General features: G+C 42.7%; 1 protein-coding gene across 1 annotated transcript in view; it reads right to left on the reverse strand.

Moving 5' to 3' along the window:
- Positions 1-20,663, reverse strand: part of NEK11 (NIMA related kinase 11) — a 171,500-nt gene that overhangs the window by 20,719 nt on the left and 130,118 nt on the right. Inside the window, exons 14-15 of the mRNA XM_075271296.1 lie at positions 20,150-20,210; positions 14,573-14,669 (exon numbers count right to left, since the gene is read on the reverse strand). Of these exons, the coding sequence (XP_075127397.1) occupies positions 14,573-14,669; positions 20,150-20,210 (158 nt within the window). The remainder of the gene's footprint in view (positions 1-14,572; positions 14,670-20,149; positions 20,211-20,663) is intronic.

Here is a 20,663-nt window from a genome sequence, read left to right on the forward strand (position 1 = left end):
ATGGCTAGGGGAAGAGGCATGGATAGGGATGATGTCTAGGGGCAAAAGCAGTGTGGATGTGGAGGCAAGCTAAGCAGGAAAAACTGGGGGTACAAGCTAAGGCATGGACTGGGGTGATGTCTAGGGGCAAAAGCAGTGTGGATGTGGAGGCAAGCTAAGCAGGAAAAACTGGGGGTACAAGCTAAGGCATGGACTGGAGTGATGTCTAGGGGCAAAAGCAGTGTGGATGTGGAGGCAAGCTAAGCAGGAAAAACTGGGGGTACAAGCTAAGGCATGGACTGGGGTGATGTCTAGGGGCAAAAGCAGTGTGGATGTGGAGGCAAGCAAAGCAGGGAAAATGGTGGCTAGAGACAAAGGGATGTCCATAGGCAGCAAGGGCAAAGATGCAAAACTCTCCCGTTTCAAGAATTTTCCTGACTTGTTTCCCCACAAAACATTCCTGGGAGGAGGGCTGAAACACGACCCTCCTCCTCCTCCGCTGTTAGATTGACCCAAGCTACGAGCTGAAAACGCTGCAACACTGGTGTGGGGAGACGTCAGCAGGCTGGGCTGAAGCTCATCAGCTTGGGAGACGGACAGCACACTGCCTCTGAGGTCAGGGATGCCATCCTGGATGAGATGGCAATTTGTTTATCCCCGCTGCCCCTGGGGCCAGGTTTTTTAGCTTGTTGGAGGGCTCTGGAGCTTGCCAGCCTCCAACACGTTCCATGCCTGGCCCACATGTTCAATGTAGTGGTGCAATGATTTTTAAAAACATACCCCAAATTAGCTGAGCTAAGGGTGAAAGTGCGGCACTTGGACACCCACTTTCCCAAGTCTACAGTACCTGGAGCTAGCCGAAATACACTCCAGCAAGGCCTACATCTGCCTGAAGCACCTACTGTTGTGCGAGGTCACCACACGCTCTAACCCTAGATACCGTATGTTCAGCAGGGTGTGTGAGCAGCAGAGACCTTTGATGGAGTACCAGCTACAAAACCCAAGGGTTCCTCAGAGTCAGCTCCCTCACTTTCTGCACCATGAGTTTCCATGGGTGGCAGACTTATGGCTAGAGGCACAGGCATGGATAGGGGTGATGTGTAGGGGCAAAAGCAGTGTGGATGTGGAGGCAAGCTAAGCAGCAAAAACTGGGGGTACAAGCAGCCGGTGACATCATCACTGACAAGCACAGCTGTCTGTCAGCTGACAGGCTGACTTTCACCAAAATGAACAGACAATGGATAGACTCATCATATACATGTCAGTTACATGACAAATTTAGTGCAATTTGCAAGTCCAAGATGGTTTGGAGATCTGCGGAGAGGAATCTCACCACCTCTTGCGGGTGCCATCATTTGGAAGGCAAGCCCTGGGCTCAGTGGGTGAGAGCAAGCGCAGGATAATCGTCGTTTGGCCTGGCGGCCACTGCCTCTTCCACTGTTGACAGGGCTGGCGCTGCAGTCCAGACCAGGAGCCAGGACACCTCCACATCTGCCTCTGACACTTTGGGGAGTTCACCCTTATCCTCACCTTTTCCTGCCATTTCTCCTTTTGCCCGCGCCATCATGCGCCTCTTCCCAGCAACTCCCCATCTCCCAAGCCTTTCATTTCATGCTAAAGTACAGCGCAACCCACCCACATGCCCAAGGCTTCAACGGCCTCATCTCAAGAAATCTGGCCCAGGAGATGTTGGAATCCCGGCTGGGGGACACTCTGCCCTTTTTGGGCAGAGTGTCTACTGCGCCACCGCACTGTGCCGTCCACACCAGCACTTTCCCCCAAACATGAGGCGGTCCCTAAATTCAGCGCTTAGCCCTAAAGTTCCATGTGACCAGTTACGAATGGACAAGTGCATGCGGACAGGGACGCTACCTTTCAATTTGGGCACAGTGGTTGAATGTAGTTGAGGCGTGGACCGGGTCGCAAAATGTGGTGGCCTGACTTGTCTCCCCACACAACATTCCTGGGAGGAGGGCTGAAACACCACCCTCCTCCGCTGTTAAATTGACCCCAGCTACGAGCTGGAAACGCTGCAACACTGGTGTGGGGAGACGTCAGCGGGCCGTGCTGAAGCTCATCAGCTTGGGGGCCAGACAGCACACTGCCTACAAAGTGAGTCATGCCATCCTCGATGAGACGGCAATGTGGTTTTTGCCACTGCACCTGGGCCCAGGCATGTTGTCATGTGTGATAATGGCCGTAACCTGGGATTGGCTCTGTAGCTTGGCAGCCTGCAACATATTCCATGCCTGGGCCACGTTTTTAACTCATTGCTGCTAATCTTTTGAAAAAGGTACCCCAATGTTCCTGAGCTACTGGTGAAAGTGTGGCGCTTGTGCGGATAGTTTTTAAAGTGTATAGTTGCCGCTGCTAGCCTCTATGCACTCCTACAACGCCTGTACCTGCTGGAACAACGGCTGTTGTGCGACGTCTCCACACTGCTGGCACTAAACATATCATGTGTTGAGCAGAGTGTGTGAGCAGCACAGACCTTTGATGTAGTTCCAACTCCAAAACCCTCGGGTTCGTCAAAGTCAACTCCCTCAGTTGCTCAACCATGAGTGGCCATGGGTGGCAGACTTATGTGAAATCCCATCCCATCCATTGCACTGGACACGAAACATTAGCATGCGCTCAGCACAACTTCGGATATGGCAGATGCGTTAAGCAGGGTGCAGGGTACAACACAGACCAGGCCCGAGCACCAGGAACAGGTGTTAGAAATACTGCAGCATCTGCCATTTCCTTCCAATTTTGGGGTTTTGGACCCGCCACCGACTTGTCTGGACCTAAGTGGGGATCATGAGACACAGTTGCCATCAAGGCAAGCTGTGGTCATGTGCGGTTTGCAGTAAGGGGGCAGTGCGCAATTGGAAGAGGAGTTGGTGGATGACGAGGCCACCGACCCCACATGGACAGGGGTGATGTCTAGGGGCTAAAGCAGTGTAGATGTAGAGGGAAGCTAAATCAACAAAAAACCTGGGTAGAAGCAAAGGCATAAACTGGGGTGATGTTTAGGGGTGAAAGCAGAGTAGATGTGGAGGGAAGCTAAGCAGCAAAAACAGTGGGTAGAAGCAAAGGCATGCAAAACTCTACCCTGTTGGAAGACTTATTCCTAGGTCTGGAACACGTTAATGGCCCCCCTGGACAAATTACTGCCACTCAGGGGCCTAGTGTCACCAGGAGGGACAAGTATAGGCGCATGTTGTGGGAATACCTGGCCGACACCAGCTCTGTCCTCTCCGATCCCTCTGTGCTCTACAGCCTAAACTTATTTTCTCATCTTTTTTTCTGAACTGCACATCTCTTGCCTGCTTCCTTTGGGATCTTAGAAATGGTGGTCCACTTCCACAGATGGTAACTTCAATAGACAGTGTAACGGGAGCAGCTGAGGGATCGCTGTCTTAACCACTTTTTGGCACAAAATTAACTTCCAAAGCCAAATATGGTGCAAGTATATGATGCAAGGACACCTACACACCTATCTCTGACACATTGGGGAGTTCACCCTCATGCGCCCTTTTGGCCTGCACCATCATGCGCCTCTTCCCAGCCACTCCACATTTCCCAAGCTTTTCATTGCAGGCAGAAGTACAATACAACCCACCCCCATGCCCAAGCCTGTAACAGCCTCATCGATAAACTGCTGGCCCTGGAGATGTTGGTGTTTGTTTATGCTTCTGGAGACCCAGGCCTTCCGTCAGCAGATGGCAGCTGGGGCACCTCCCTATGCTGGGCCTAGCCGTTACTACTTCTCTTGGTGTGCTGTCTCTGCCTTGCGCCTGCATGTGTCCCATAACATCAGTCGGGCCCAGAGCTCTGCGCTTTGCTGCAAGGTCCACTTGACCACCGACACATGGACAAGCGCCTGTGGTCAGGGATGCTGCAGTGCTTATCTTTAATGACAGGCAGGGTGAATGTGGTGGAGTCTGTTCCCCGGGTGCAAACTGGGGTGGCCTATCTCCTCTCCCAGACCAAAATTCATGGCAGGAGTAGACTGAAACCCTACGAAGCTGCAACCTCCACCCCAGCTACTAGCGGAAAACACTGTAACACTGGCATGGGGAGATGTCAGCAGGCCGTGCTGAAACTGATCAGCTTGGGGGACAGACAGCACAGTGCCTCCGAGGTCAGGGATGCCATCCTGGCTGAGATGGCTTTTTTTTTTCCCTGCTACACCTGGGGCCTGGCATTTTTGCGCCTGTGATAATGGCTGGAACCTGGTAGCAGATCTGGAGCTTGCCAGACTCAAACACGGTCCACGCATGGCCCACGTTTTCCAACTTGTTGGTGCCATGTTTCTTTGAAACCTACACCATTGTGCCTGATATACAGGTCAAAGTGGGGCCATTTTCGTAAGTGAGAACTAGCCTCTGCTAGGCAGAAAACATTCAGAGCACACTCCTCTCATCTTCGCACCGTTGGCTGGCGGAGGAAGACGAGGGGGTTGGAGTGGCATCTGATGTCCCTATCCCACACGAGGCTAGAGGGTGCACTTCAGTGCATCCCATTGCTTCACCACAAATGGTGTGAAGGGGAGTGGAAAATGGAGGAAATGGAGAGTGACCCTTACAGTTGGGGCCAGCAAAGGCATGCCAAGTAACACACTGGCACACATGGCTGACTTCATCTTGGGTTGCTTTTCAACACATATTTCACATCATGAAGAACAAATAATACTGGATTTTTTCAAGCCTCGAACCCCGGTCTAGGTCTAATGTCTGTTCCTTTCTTATATTAGGGGAGAGGGAAAAAAAATTACTTCAGTGATACGTTTAGCGTACATAGACTGACTATTAATGTGTATCCCACTTAGTGTTGTTAGGGTTACACACCGTCACAACCTGGCTAAAGCTTCTATAGCTGTTAATAAAGTCAACATAACTTTACGGTATCCAAAAAGACAGCTGGTACCGACAGAGAGCAAGACAAATGTCACCCAAAGCTGTGAGCTCTGAACACCCACAGTGACTTTGGCGTCATCATCATTATAAGGGAGCGGGTGGTAATAAATAACTTGGCAGTGCCTAAAACCCAAAAAGCTTATACAACTATATTTACATTAAGATACACAAATGAAACTTTTCAGTAGCATGTCATGAGACAAGCTGATAAGCTCTTCCTTTGTGCAGTGCTATTTGAAAGTTAAACGCTGCCTTTATTTTAATTCTGGAGAAGGTGCAGACATTAGATTTAGAACATGTTGTCTTCATTGTCCAAATCCTCTATATAGGTAACGTGTTTTTCGGGCCGAGCTGTCTGGGAACGAGCTGGTGCAGCACTGACAACCTGGGTGAATATGGCAAGAGCCTGAGATGTAGGGTGAATGAATCCCCAAATTATTTGTGGAATTCCCAGTGAGACAATGGCACTGTATACCAGTATTAAAAATTGTGGGTGCACATAACCCCAATATATTCTTTGAATTCCCAGTCAGACAATGGCACTGTATACCAGTATTAAAAATTGTGGGTGCACATAACCCCCATATATTCTTTGAATTCCCAGTCAGACAATGGCACTGTATAGCAGTAGCAAAAATTGTGGGTGCACGCAACCCCCATATATTCTTTGAATTCCCAGTCAGACAATGGCACTGTATACCAGTAGTAAAAATTGTGGGTGCACATAACCCCAATATATTCTTTGAATTCCCAGTCAGACAATGGCACTGTATACCAGTATTAAAAATTGTGGGTGCACATAACCCCCATATATTCTTTGAATTCCCAGTCAGACAATGGCACTGTATACCAGTAGTAAAAATTGTGGGTGCACATAACCCCAATATATTCTTTGAATTCCCAGTGAGACAATGGCACTGTATACCAGTATTAAAAATTGTGGGTGCACGTAACCCCCATATATTCTTTGAATTCCCAGTCAGACAATGGCACTGTATACCAGTAGTAAAAATTGTGGGTGCACATAACCCCAATATATTCTTTGAATTCCCAGTCAGACAATGGCACTGTATACCAGTATTAAAAATTGTGGGTGCACATAACCCCCATATATTCTTTGAATTCCCAGTCAGACAATGGCACTATATACCAGTAGTAAAAATTGTGGGTGCACATAACCCCCATATATTCTTTGAATTCCCAGTCAGACAATGGCACTGTATACCAGTATTAAAAATTGTGGGTGCACATAACCCCCATATATTCTTTGAATTCCCAGTCAGACAATGGCACTGTATACCAGTAGTAAAAATTGTGGGTGCACATAACCCCAATATATTCTTTGAATTCCCAGTGAGACAATGGCACTGTATACCAGTATTAAAAATTGTGGGTGCACATAACCCCCATATATTCTTTGAATTCCCAGTCAGACAATGGCACTGTATACCAGTAGTAAAAATTGTGGGTGCACATAACCCCAATATATTCTTTGAATTCCCAGTCAGACAATGGCACTGTATACCAGTATTAAAAATTGTGGGTGCACATAACCCCCATATATTCTTTGAATTCCCAGTCAGACAATGGCACTATATACCAGTAGTAAAAATTGTGGGTGCACATAACCCCCATATATTCTTTGAATTCCCAGTCAGACAATGGCACTGTATACCAGTATTAAAAATTGTGGGTGCACATAACCCCCATATATTCTTTGAATTCCCAGTCAGACAATGGCACTGTATACCAGTAGTAAAAATTGTGGGTGCACATAACCCCAATATATTCTTTGAATTCCCAGTCAGACAATGGCACTGTATACCAGTATTAAAAATTGTGGGTGCACATAACCCCCATATATTCTTTGAATTCCCAGTGAGACAATGGCACTGTATAGCAGTAGCAAAAATTGTGGGTGCACGTAACCCCCATATATTCTTTGAATTCCCAGTCAGACAATGGCACTGTATACCAGTAGTAAAAATTGTGGGTGCACATAGCCCCCATATATTCTTTGAATTCCCAGTGAGACAATGGAACTGTATAGCAGTAGCAAAAATTGTGGGTGCACGTAACCCCCATATATTCTTTGAATTCCCAGTCAGACAATGGCACTGTATACCAGTAGTAAAAATTGTGGGTGCACATAACCCCAATATATTCTTTGAATTCCCAGTCAGACAATGGCACTGTATACCAGTATTAAAAATTGTGGGTGCACATAACCCCCATATATTCTTTGAATTCCCAGTCAGACAATGGCACTGTATACCAGTAGTAAAAATTGTGGGTGCACATAACCCCAATATATTCTTTGAATTCCCAGTCAGACAATGGCACTGTATACCAGTAGTAAAAATTGTGGGTGCACATAACCCCCATATATTCTTTGAATTCCCAGTGAGACAATGGAACTGTATAGCAGTAGCAAAAATTGTGGGTGCACGTAACCCCCATATATTCTTTGAATTCCCAGTCAGACAATGGCACTGTATACCAGTAGTAAAAATTGTGGGTGCACGTAACCCCCATATATTCTTTGAATTCCCAGTCAGACAATGGCACTGTATACCAGTATTAAAAATTGTGGGTGCACATAACCCCCATATATTCTTTGAATTCCCAGTCAGACAATGGCACTGTATACCAGTAGTAAAAATTGTGGGTGCACATAACCCCAATATATTCTTTGAATTCCCAGTGAGACAATGGCACTGTATACCAGTATTAAAAATTGTGGGTGCACAGAACCCCCATATATTCTTTGAATTCCCAGTCAGACAATGGCACTGTATACCAGTAGTAAAAATTGTGGGTGCACATAACCCCAATATATTCTTTGAATTCCCAGTCAGACAATGGCACTGTATACCAGTATTAAAAATTGTGGGTGCACATAACCCCCATATATTCTTTGAATTCCCAGTCAGACAATGGCACTGTATACCAGTAGTAAAAATTGTGGGTGCACATAACCCCAATATATTCTTTGAATTCCCAGTGAGACAATGGCACTGTATAGCAGTAGCAAAAATTGTGGGTGCACGTAACCCCCATATATTCTTTGAATTCCCAGTCAGACAATGGCACTATATACCAGTAGTAAAAATTGTGGGTGCACATAACCCCAATATATTCTTTGAATTCCCAGTGAGACAATGGCACTATATACCAGTAGTAAAAATTGTGGGTGCACATAACCCCCATATATTCTTTGAATTCCCAGTCAGACAATGGCACTGTATACCAGTATTAAAAATTGTGGGTGCACATAACCCCCATATATTCTTTGAATTCCCAGTGAGACAATGGAACTGTATAGCAGTAGCAAAAATTGTGGGTGCACGTAACCCCCATATATTCTTTGAATTCCCAGTCAGACAATGGCACTGTATACCAGTAGTAAAAATTGTGGGTGCACATAACCCCAATATATTCTTTGAATTCCCAGTGAGACAATGGCACTGTATAGCAGTAGCAAAAATTGTGGGTGCACGTCACCCCAATATATTCTTTGAATTCCCAGTCAGACAATGGCACTATATACCAGTAGCAAAAATTGTGGGTGTATATAGCCCCAATTCTATTGCTAGGGGACTTGCAGGGTATTTCTGAGGTGAAGGTGGGGGGGCACACCGTTGGAACGGGGATTTGGGGTGTATATATGGGGTATACGGGAATACACTGTCAGTGTGTTCCATTCAGGATCCTGGGAAAGCTGGGTTGCGGCGATTGAGCCCGTCAGTGCCACGTTACACTGACAAGCTTCTCCCTGGAATTGAAGTTATATGTAAGCCCAATATATTCTTTGAATTCCCAGTGAGACAATGGCACTATATGGCAGTAGCAAAAATAGTGGGTGTATATAGCCCCAATCCTATTGCTAGGGGACTTGCAGGGTATTTCTGGGGTGAAGGTGGGGGGGCACACCGTTGGAACGGGTATCGGGGGTATATATCGGGTATACGGGAATACACTGACAGTGTATTCCATTCAGGATCCTGGGAAAGCTGGGTTGCGGCGATTGAGCCCGTCAGTGCCACGTTACACTGACAAGCTTCTCCCTGGAATTTAGCTCTTATAAGAGCTGTTGGTTGTCTTCTCCTTCCTATCCTAGCCTGTCCCTGCCTACCCAGAATCTAAGCCCTAGCTAGCTGGACGGAAACCTCCGTCCCCGGTGAATTGCAAGCTCAGAATGACGCGAAGCTGGGCGGCGCTGTTCTTTTAAATTAGAGGTCACATGTTTTCGGCAGCCAATGGGTTTTGCCTACTTTTTTCAACGTCACCGGTGTCGTAGTTCCTGTCCCACCTACCCTGCGCTGTTATTGGAGCAAAAAAGGCGCCAGGGAAGGTGGGAGGGGAATCGAGTAATGGCGCACTTTACCACGCGGTGTTCGATTCGATTCGAACATGCCGAACAGCCTAATATCCGATCGAACATGAGTTCGATAGAACACTGTTCGCTCATCTCTAGTAGTAATGGCTTCTTTTTCCAGTAAAGATTTAAAATCTAAATCTCTAAAAGATGGGCCACACAGTATATAGACAAAAATACTGCAGTATGTATAATAAAAATGGAAAATTAAATGTTTTATATAAATATATTGATCTACACTACAAAAAATGTGTTTGATGTGTGAATGACAATCCCCTGGTTCAGAGACAGTAAACACATTCATAATGGAGCAGGACGGCTGTAGAAGTGGAGTATTTGTGCCCAGTGCTTGAAGTACATTTCTCTCCACATGACACCACATGGAAAAGTGGGCCCCGATGCAATCTTTTGTCAGGGGTTCCCCTACTTCATCCCTACAGTGAATTCTTGATAGTGATGGTTACATTTGCTAAGGAGTTTAATCAACCTGAGTGTGGTTAGGGTAATCTGTGGGTCTACTTGGTTTATGGGCCAGATGGAAGCTGAAATCTCAATATTGATGCTATTGTTTATGGGTCCTCAAAGGCTCCTGGGCCCCGGAGTGTCTGTAGCCCTCAAGTTACACCCTTGTTTTTGGCACTAACAGTGTCATCTCAGACAATATCAATGGTGTGAAGTAGAAAAAGAAATTTTCTTCTGCATTTGGCAGGAGTTTAGAACACAAATTAGGGTCGGGTTGGTAGAGAGGACATCAAGCTCCCATTTCATTCACTTCATACAGACAGTCCAGGGTCTGGGCTGTGTGACCAGCCCCATTAGTAGCCAGCTGGAATCAGGTCTCAGATCAGGTTGGGAAACAGGCTTGGGTGGTCTGTGGGATCTACCACCACCATGATGTTAGCATGAACACAGTTTTAGAGATAATGGAAAATAGGCCCAAGGTTTCATAGTAGGGGAAACGGTAAGTGTTGAGTTAGAGGTTACACAACATAAAATTTGACTATTGTATTCTGTTGTACATTACATGTGGCCAGTTTAAAAAAACAAAACAAAACACTGGAGGAATTTATTTAAAGTTACATAATGGGTCAGTCTTAATAAATTCTCTCCACTTTGTTGAACTAAAATTTGTTCATGTACCAACCATGTGACCCAGAAGATGGCGATTCTGTGAGCAAATACCCACTACAATACTTATTCCTGGGCTACAGACTGATACATTGTAGAGACATGTTGATGATTTGCCTAAAACAGATACAAGGCTAAGACTAAGGCCTGGTTCACATCTGCGTTTGGTATTCCGTTCGGGAAGTCTGCTTGGGGATCCCTCAAACGGAATACCAAACGCATTAAAAAGCAGTGAGCAATGAAAGCACATGGACCCTATAGACTATAATGGGGTCCGTGTGTTTTCCGCGCGGTGTCCGCACAAATGAAGCAGAGAGAAAAGTAGTGCTTGAAGTACATTTCTCTCCACATGACTCATGACACCACACATATGCTTTCATTGCTCACCGCTTTTTAATGCGTTCGGTATTCCGTTCAAGGGGTCCCCAAGCAGACTCCCTGAACAGAATACTGAATGCAGATGTGAACCAGGCCTAAGACTAGCTATGTACAGCTCTAGACATAAATATCAGTCTTCTCATTCGCAGACAGCAAACACATATTGTAAAACATTGAGGAACTAAAACACAAAGGGATCGATATATAGCCATGTTGAGTGAGGGCTAAAAATTTCTAAAATATAGATGTAGTACAAGCCAGAATATTGGTGCATTTATCTTGGTATAACTCCAATGTAGAAAATGTTGTAGACCTTTCCCAAGTGTTATTTCTATAAATACGTTTTTATTGGGTATGTAGCAACTTCTAGAATAGCAGCAATAGAAAAACTTCAAGGCAAACCATTTGATAGTGGAAACGATCAAAACACCATATTAGATATAAACTAACGTGTAAAAGCGGAATTATAACGCAGAGACAAATGTTTGACAGAGTTGTAAGCAAGGCAAAGACAGAGCAGATACATTCTGCCAAGGTATATGAACTTCCATATGTTTATTATGCCTTGGTTTCAAGACGTTAAAGAGAATGTGACCAGAACTAATTTCTCTACTATATAGCATTACAGACGTTACTTGTATGTGTTGTATGCAATGTAATAACCTCAGCCTGTACACTTCACTCACATTTATCACGCTTTACGGTTATTGGCTTCATAAACAATCCAGTCATTTGCATGCTGTTTGTAGCTTTTAGTTAACAAAACAACACTCCAGGGCAGAGAAATGATAAGAAGCAATTGAAATCTGAAATATGTGCTATGATTTAATTACATTACAACCGTACATGTATACCGAGATATTGTCTCTACATCTCGGCAAACCAAGAAATGTAATAATCCGCCTGTATAAAGCTCCTGCCTGGTGAATTAATTATGACCCTAATTTCGCCATGACGGAGGGACATCGCCACAGGTCGGCGAGGAGGAAGGAAAAGTCAACATCATTTTAATAAAAAAAAAAAGAACAAAAACAAAATGGGGGTCATTTGACTGCGAATAAAATCACTTAGTTCTAAAGATATTGTAAAAAAGTTTATTGCAGCAGATGGTGACAATGTCGTGTAGCAAAGCAATAACTGCAAGATTAAAGGGTCAGGTCTTGTCTGCATGTTCTGCTGTGATTTCCAGAGAACTGAGACAAACATGTTACATTTCTTTGCCTTTGCTTTGTAGCTGAAAATTGTGGCACTACTTAAATAGAGATGAGGCAATTACTCACTCTTTGCTTCACTTGAAAGTCATATTCACTGGCTTCAGGGACACTTAAAGGAGTTTTCAATATTTATCAATGATCCCCAATGAGTATCTTTGGTGCCACATGTGACTCCTAGGCCATCTTTAGGGTAGGTACGCAAAATCAGATCAGTAGGGGTCCTGTACTTAGCACCACACCAGTCAGATGCTATGGATATAGCATGGATGTAGTATGGATTTTCAAAACCTATTCTAAGGACAGGCCATCAACAGCGTGAACCTGATAAACCCCATGTAAGGACCCTAGACCCAATATGGCTGCAGGCATTATGAACCTGTAGGCAAGCTTTTCTGTAAGGCACCCTATTCCACCTTTGAAGGGAAAACATTGAGAGGCTTTGCTTCTATGAATCACATAAAACCTATTAGACTATAGGCACTGTATCATTACATCACAGATCCATAATATGGTTACAGGCATGAGCCCCACAAATAACTTCAGTTACCTCATAGTCTACTGAACTAGAAAGCTTGTATTTTCTATTAATATAAGGACTCTTCCACCTGTTGTTCTATCTTTTGCGTCAACTCCTTCTACATCATAAATTGTAAGCTCCTGCGAGCACAGCCCTCACTCCCAATGTGTGAATTGATTTATTACACTGTAATGTCTCATTTTGTCTGTACCTGAACCCTATAAACTGTAACATGCTTTGGAATATGTTAGTACTATATAAATAAAACTTATTATTATTATTATTTTTATTATTATTAAAATTAGAAAACTTCCGCTGAATTTTATATTTGTACTTAACTTTTTTATTCCTAGAAGCTGCACTTTTGGATTAGGCTGAGTTCACACAGAGGTCTTTGGCCCAGAATTTGAAGCGGAGGCCGCTTCAGATTCCGCACCAAGAAAACGGTAGCTGAATGTGTCTAGTCGGGAGGGAGTGTCTTCAGGCGGATGTCTGCAGCTGAACCGGCATCTGCCTGAAGAATGAGCATGCTGCTTCTTTTTTTCTGGGAGCCTGAACAGACCACTGGCGGAAAAAAGAAATGATCGGCTCCCATTGAATTCAATGGGAACCGTTTCGTTGGTCAGGATTTTGAGGCAGATTCCGCCTCAAAATCCTGACTAAAAACTCCACCTGAACTCAGCCTTAGTATACAGAGGTAGGATTAAAGAGTCTGCCTCATGTATCAGAAGCTGCTCCGTCCATACACAACATCAATGTTCCCCATAAGCGGCTCAGGGCGCACATGTCACTCTTCAGTGCTCTTCATGTGGCTCTCCATCTGATGGCAGCTCTAGAAACTACAGTGTACAAGTGGCATCAGATACTGTATGTCAAAGCATTATAACTGGGGTCCTGGGGTGTAAACTATATCATTGACCTCTAACTGGGGTCATAAATCTAAAAAGATTGTTACTTTTAGAATTTAGTGAGGCTTAATACCATCTGTCATATTTGAAAGAGACCTGAAACCTACAAGAGCTTGTGAGCCACATCATTCAGCTTTCATACATATAGTATTTTCCTTAGGTAGCTGTTTTTTTATGCAGATTAAGTTTCCGTTCGGGGGGTACCCAAGAGGACTCACAGAACGGAAACCCATGCGCAGATGTGAACCGGGCCTTAGGTAGTCGCTCTCCATTCTGGCTCATAAATCAGAGATAGAAATGAGAGGCTACTGGGGCGCTGATCATATACTATAGTATAACTAATTATTAGCAAATAAATAATATTCACTCGTTGCAATGTACTGCCTGATAATATACAGTTTTAGTAATATAAGATCAGCACCCCAGCTGTCTTTCATCTTCAGTATTATCTTTCCATTACTGATTCCGAAGGATCTGGTTTCATTCCCCTGCTGAGGCTCATCTACTGTATATCTTCTCCGTAGACCTAATTTACATTACCTGGGTGAGAGTCTCTCCTTTTCTTGTAAGATCTTACTGGTCTAAACATTACCCTAGGAAGCACCTTCCTTTACACTCATAGAATGTATGGACAGGAGTGTCTTTAAAAGAAAACCCCTTTAACAATGTTATGGTACTACTATTACTATACAAATATAATCCAAAAATGAATGACTTCTTATATCTACTATATCTGTCCAATCTCATTTCAATTGTAAATTCAATTCAGTAATGCCAAACATTTATTTAGCTGTATATCATAAGGCCTGCCATAAGGTAAAAAAATAATAGTTATATCATTGGGACATGACTGATGACTAATGGAGAAAACTCATAACCTTGAAAGAGTCATAAACACGTGAAGTGAAGACAATTTAAAATGTTACCCAAAAATTAAATTATTTTGCAATTATTCTTCTAATGCAAAATGGAGCTTTCATCATCCAGCCGCATAAGATTTCTGCCGTCTGCACGTCTTACTTTGTATTATAGAAGACAATGAAGGGTGAATTGGAATAGACTACAATAATCTGACTCACACACAACACAAAATCAGCCTCAAAGAATTCAGGCTCACATATACCTTGGTTTTCCAATTATCCCTACAAGATGGTAATAGCACTTACTCTCTCATGCGCTTCAGCTTAGTCTGTGCCATAGTGTCGTTGATATCACTTGATGGCCTGGGAATTGCTGGAGACACTTTGGTGGCAGTCTGAGTATCTACAAATCAATGAGTGGAGAGACAATGCAATTCAATGTTCATTTTAATGGCATTATAGAACACTGGAAGCCACACAGAAAATATAATGAGAAATTGCCTTGTTAGAACACTGCATAAAACGGATTAGAGGCAACATGTGATGTGTCTGGAGGACAGGAATTCCACTACTAGATGTACATTCATCCAAGAGGGAAAACGTGAGCGCTAGGTTAAGATGTGGAAATGGAAAGGGACATATATGGTAGAAACATATGTACCATAAGCAATGTAAATCTTAAAAAAAGGAAAACTATAAAAACAGTGAAATATCTGAATATCTGAGCTGTCCACTTTGGCAAAGTCTTACTTGTTCCTGAATTAACTCACTATTACACATGGGTGACAATCCATGCACATAATTAAACGTTAAATATTTTGGCAAATATAAGTAATGAACCATTTTGGAGAGTTTTGAAGGTTTTCTCTAACCTTCTTAGTGATAGCAGTCCTTTGTCTTGAGGAGTTGCCAATGGATAGGACCATAGGTGGTCTGGCGCTTGTCAGAAGCCCAGCCATAATTTCCTTATTGTGGCTAGGTTATCTTCTCATGTATGTGATGCCCCTGCCTGATAATCTGTCCACAATAAGGAAATCAAGACTGGGTTATAGACAGTAAAAAGATAAAATGGGAGAGACATCAAGCGCCAATATAGTGTAGTAATTATAAACACTCTTGGTGATGATATGTAGTTAGTCTCTTACCTATTGGTGTTGTGAAATATTCACAACTCCATATGAGCATATAAAAGGTGTTATAGCAGCAGCTCTTTCCCTTACACTGTGAAACAGCGTGATACAATGATAGGTGATTCCTCAGGCAAGCCCGACAGAAGTGGAGGGGTAGGGAGTAAGCGTGCACACCAAAGTGAACAGTTTATTAAACACGACGCATTTCGGGCACCTGCCCTTTCTCAAGTGTGACACAAACTGTGTAGTGGTGAATACCAGTATGCTGTTTCGCTTCTGCGTTCTGCTTCTGCGCAGAAGCGAAACAGCATACTGGTATTCACCAGAACAATGTTTGTATCACACTTGAGAAAGGGCAGGTGCCCAAAATGCGTTGTGTTTAATAAACTGTTCAAGATCATACTTTGGTGTGCGCGCTTACTCCCTACCCCTCCACTCCTGTTGGGCTTGCCTGAGGAATCACCTATCATTGGGTTATAGACAGGTCCTAGACCTTAAAAAGATTCTGCAACTGATCAAGACAAAACAATGTCACCACTAACAAGATACTTATATTTACAAAACTATTAAAAGTTTACAAATGTAATTACTATGTTTTTTAAATATGTTTTTGGGAAACCCCCTTTAACAGCCATTAACCACATTTCACCACCTCATAGTTACATAGTAGATGAGGTTGGATGAAGACATCAGTCCATCAAGTCCAACCTATAACCCTACAGTCCCTACAGTGTTGATCCAGGGGAAGGCAAAAAACCCCATGAGGCTCATGACAATTGCTCCATTTCAGGGGAAAAAATGCTTTCCCAACTCCAATCTGGGAGTCAGTATAAAAACCTCAAACAAGTCCAACTCTTTACATGAATTAAATTCTGCTGCTCCGCTGATTCTGGCACAGATGGAATTTTTTCTCTAGCCCCCACCATTCCCAAGCAATCAATGCTGTTGTCTCTGGTGCCTGATATGCTATTTAGGTTCTTTACTGTCAGATGGGCGGTGTCAAGCTGAAGCAGGCAAGGGATGTGATTCTGAGGTCTGACACTGGCTGCCTCTGATTGGAGCTCTGAATCACACCCCCAGCCTGACACCGCCCTTATGGCATTACAGAACTTAAATAGCACATCAGGCACCAAAACGAACTGTGCTTGTTGCTTAGGAATGGTGGTGGCTAGTGAAAAATTCCAATTGTGCTTGTGTTAGAGGAGAATGACATATTAACTGATGTTCAGATCTTGAACTATTTGGTGAAAGAGCCTCTTTAAAGTACTAATAGGGATTGATGCTGCAGGGCATGGAATAAAATTTGGGCAAAACCAATATGGAAAATAACTTGAATGAATGAGTTTCAGCAAACAGTACCTGGCAGCAGCTAATATGTTAAATAAAATCATAGGATACATAATCATTTATAGGTGTAATTATAGCAGTAGCAGTCTTTGCTGCTTTTAGGGGGTCTAGAGGTTGGGGGGATCTTGCTCAGGTGAAAAAATATTGGAAGGAGGATTCATCAACACTGACATATTTCACTCTAGTTTTGATCCCTACGCACTGGAGGAGTAGCCTGATAAATTAGGTGCATCTTCTGGTGGACCATATACTGACTAAACTCTAAATTAGCTGGTAGCTGTCGTAGATTTCAGATATCATTTATACAAGATTTCTTCCATAAATGATGATGAATCTGGCAAGGTCTATGGCCCTGCCCACAGCAAGTCCTCATCATACCCCGTTTTCGAAACATGTCAGGGGAGGAGCAAAAATGGCACTTGCGTCAATTTTTGATGCAAAAGTGTAAACAAAAAGTTTGAAACTTTTTAATGCCACACAAGTGTCATAAATTGTTAATAAACCTGCCCCGTTGTATACGTTTGTGGTTTTCTACAATTTAGGACAACTTAATTCCAGAGCTCCGAGACTAATTTTGTTATACATTTTATATGAAAGGTGGGAATCAGATTGTCATCCCATTGCACCGACAACTTTAATATTTATTTTTTTATTGTGTTTTCTACAATTTAGTAGCACTATATGGGTTCTCAGATATGTGACAATTTTATCCGTACCTTTATTCATTGCTACCTATGCTGTTTTATTTTTCTACAAATCACCCGTCAGATCACGTATACAATATTCTGTATTTGTACTGACATAAACTAACCTGTGTCAGTTTTAGGGGTTGACTATAAAAGTTATGAAGATAATGACAGAATCCAGAAAGATCAGCCTAAATGCACTTAATGGTGTTTATGGGATACATCTTGAATGTATAAGATGAAGAAAATCTCTAAAGGGTAACTAGTAAGTTAGTAGATTAGGACTAGATCCAGCGATATATTTTCAATGCCATTTTTAAATTTGGGAAGGATTTTTGGCAACAATCATGTCTCTTTATAGCTTTACCTTACTATGTAGCTAGTGTACTGAATGTCACTGTGTAGAGTAACATTCTATAAAATCCATAGTACACTAGCGCTGGGAGACAACTTATATGGACATTGTAATAACTACTATTAGGATTTTTCACCCAGAGTTCCTATACAATTAGGCTGGCAGGAGGGAGTGATATACAATAATAAGTGAAACCACACTCACCTGTTAAGTCACCCGCTGTACTGCCACCCTGGCACTCCCCATCAGCTGCTGGATAGATAGTCATGTCATTACTACAGCCTAGTAAACAAGGACTAAGAGGGAGCACCAGAGTGGCAAAAAAGTTAAGAGATGAGTATGGGTTATTTTACTCTTTTATACCATTCCCTCCCACTGACATAGTTTTATAGGAACTCGGAAAACATTTTAATGAAATGGTTGAACATAATGTAAAACTGTACCTCCATCTTTGTCGCAACATCTCCCTATGTAAACAGGATAATGTGTTACCTACAAAAGCAAATGTATGAGGAGGGACAGTTTGCTCATTGTCATACCAGAGCAAGAATCTGCTCCATCTAAATGCAGTAAAGTCATGGTAACGATTGGGAACAAGCACTCCTAGAAATTTCTATTCCCAAGCATCAGGTTGAATCTCTGTGTGTAAACACTAGCCTTGAAAATGTGGTTAAACTGAAACACAAACTATATTAGAGACCTGCATTATTTAGTGTACAAGGGTTAATGAGGTTTCCCAGGCTCCATATTTCAAGAAGATTATATGATTTGTAAATTGGTAGAGGTCCCACTACAGAGACTCCCAAAGGGTCCATTCACACTGAGTTTTTTGGCGAGGAATTTGACAAGGAAAAAATGCCAATTCCACGTGGATTTTCCGCCTCCCATTGACTACGTTGGTTTTTGCAGGCAAATTCCGCCTGAAGGGTCCTTTCAGGAAAATGGTGAGGAATTTGGTATGAAATTTCAGCGCTGAAAAAAAAGCCTTCCCTTGACACTGCATTCACACGGAGTTTTCTGGTCAGGAATTTGGTCAGGAAACTGACTCAAATTCTTCCTCCAAAAAACGCCTCACCATACAGTCCTATGGTGAGGCGTTTTTAGGAGGAGGAATTTGAGTCAGTTTCCTGACCAAATTCCTAACCAAAAAACTCTGTGTGAACGCAATGGGTTCCTTTTTCTGTTAGCAGAAAAAGTAACCCATTGAAGTTAATAGGCTTTTTTTCAGCACTGAAATTCCATTTTCCTCCATGTGAATGGACCCTTAGGCTAAGGCCCCACATTGCGGAAACGCAGCTTTTTTTTGTTGCAGATTTTGCTGTGGTTTTTTGAGCCAAAGCCAAGGATGGCTACAAAGTAAATGAGAAATTTATAGAAAGTTCTTATACTTCTACTCAATCCACTCCTGGCTTTGGCTCAAAAAACTGCAACAAAATCTGCAATAAAAAAGGTGCGTTCCCGCAATGTGGGGCCTCAGCCTATGGAAGCTTTTTTTCCACTAGCGAAAAAATAAAGCTAACAGAACCCATAGAACTCTATGGGGAGGTGTTTTCTCCATGTGGATGCTGACACAGATTCAGCGCCAAAATCCTCGCCAAAAAACTCAGTGTGAATGGACCCTAAACAGACACAGCAAAATCTGCAACAAAAAAAGCTCCTTTTCCACGATGTGGGACCTCAGTCTAAAACTGCATTCATTTAATCTTCAATAAAGCTAATGTCCAGAAGAGATCAAGAAGCCACAGGCATGCCACGTATACCGATAAGCTATATCAGTTTTACAAGTAGTTGTTGTTGTTTTGCAAATTAATGCATAGAAAATGTCCGCCAACACTGGTTCTTTTCAGCGTGGATTTATTACTACTCTGCTTTTTGTGGGGGATGACGCTAGTAGCATGACAGAATATTCTCATACTCGTAGTAAGTTTGTATAACTGGAAAATTACAATATAAGAGTTTAAAGCTAACCACAAATGCATTAAAACTTTATCAGACTACTACAAAGTCGTTCTCTACCATATGATTCCGATAAATTCCCATTATTAGATTATAAGTATTTCATTATAGATTTTATCTCATTTTCCCATTTATGCCACCAGCACTTACCTTGGAATCTCCCAAGTAATTCCTTCCTAACTTAATTTGTATTACATTTTCTAAGTACATCTTATATCTTATATAATACATTAGGTGAACTGCCGCGGAGGAAACGCTATGGCCTAGAAGATACCTCTTGTTCTAGTTTTCTTATTGTTATTCTCACTCACAATTTTATTAAACTTTTATGACATCTTGATCCCTATCTTGAGTCCAGGAACAAAGTCCAGTGTAATGACAATATACACACTAGAAAATACTGTCTTACCCAAACAACTGGTAGCCAGGACTTTCTCTAGATGAAGCATCATGTCCATCATGTCAGTATCCTGTGGATTGCCAGAAACATGGAAAAAAGAGGTCAGTTCTGCAAACATGATGTCACTCCAGGAGTCGCAGAAAACTTTTGTGTTTTTTGTTGCAGATTTTGCAGTGCTCACTTAAGCCAAAGCCAAAAGAGGCTTCAAAAGAAATGGGAAATACAAAGCAAACCCTTATAGTTTTATATTTCTATCTCCTGTCTGTTATATCCACTCTTGGCTTTAGCTCACAGCAAAATGTGCAAGAAAAAAATGCAGCTTTACCGCAACATGTGGCCTCACCCTAAACCTTGTCTGCATTCTATCTATGCATGGACCCAAGGGTGTACTGAGAGATCATAGATGCCCAAAGCAAAACTCAGGGCCCAAGCAATAAAAGTGCTATGTAATATCCACCATTGAATGTTTAGGTCTACAGTTCTGTACAACTTAATTTTAACATTTATTTGTATAGGGCAGCCC

This window comes from Leptodactylus fuscus, chromosome 4 (genome assembly GCF_031893055.1).
Source record: "Leptodactylus fuscus isolate aLepFus1 chromosome 4, aLepFus1.hap2, whole genome shotgun sequence".
Lineage (NCBI taxonomy): Eukaryota > Metazoa > Chordata > Amphibia > Anura > Leptodactylidae > Leptodactylus > Leptodactylus fuscus.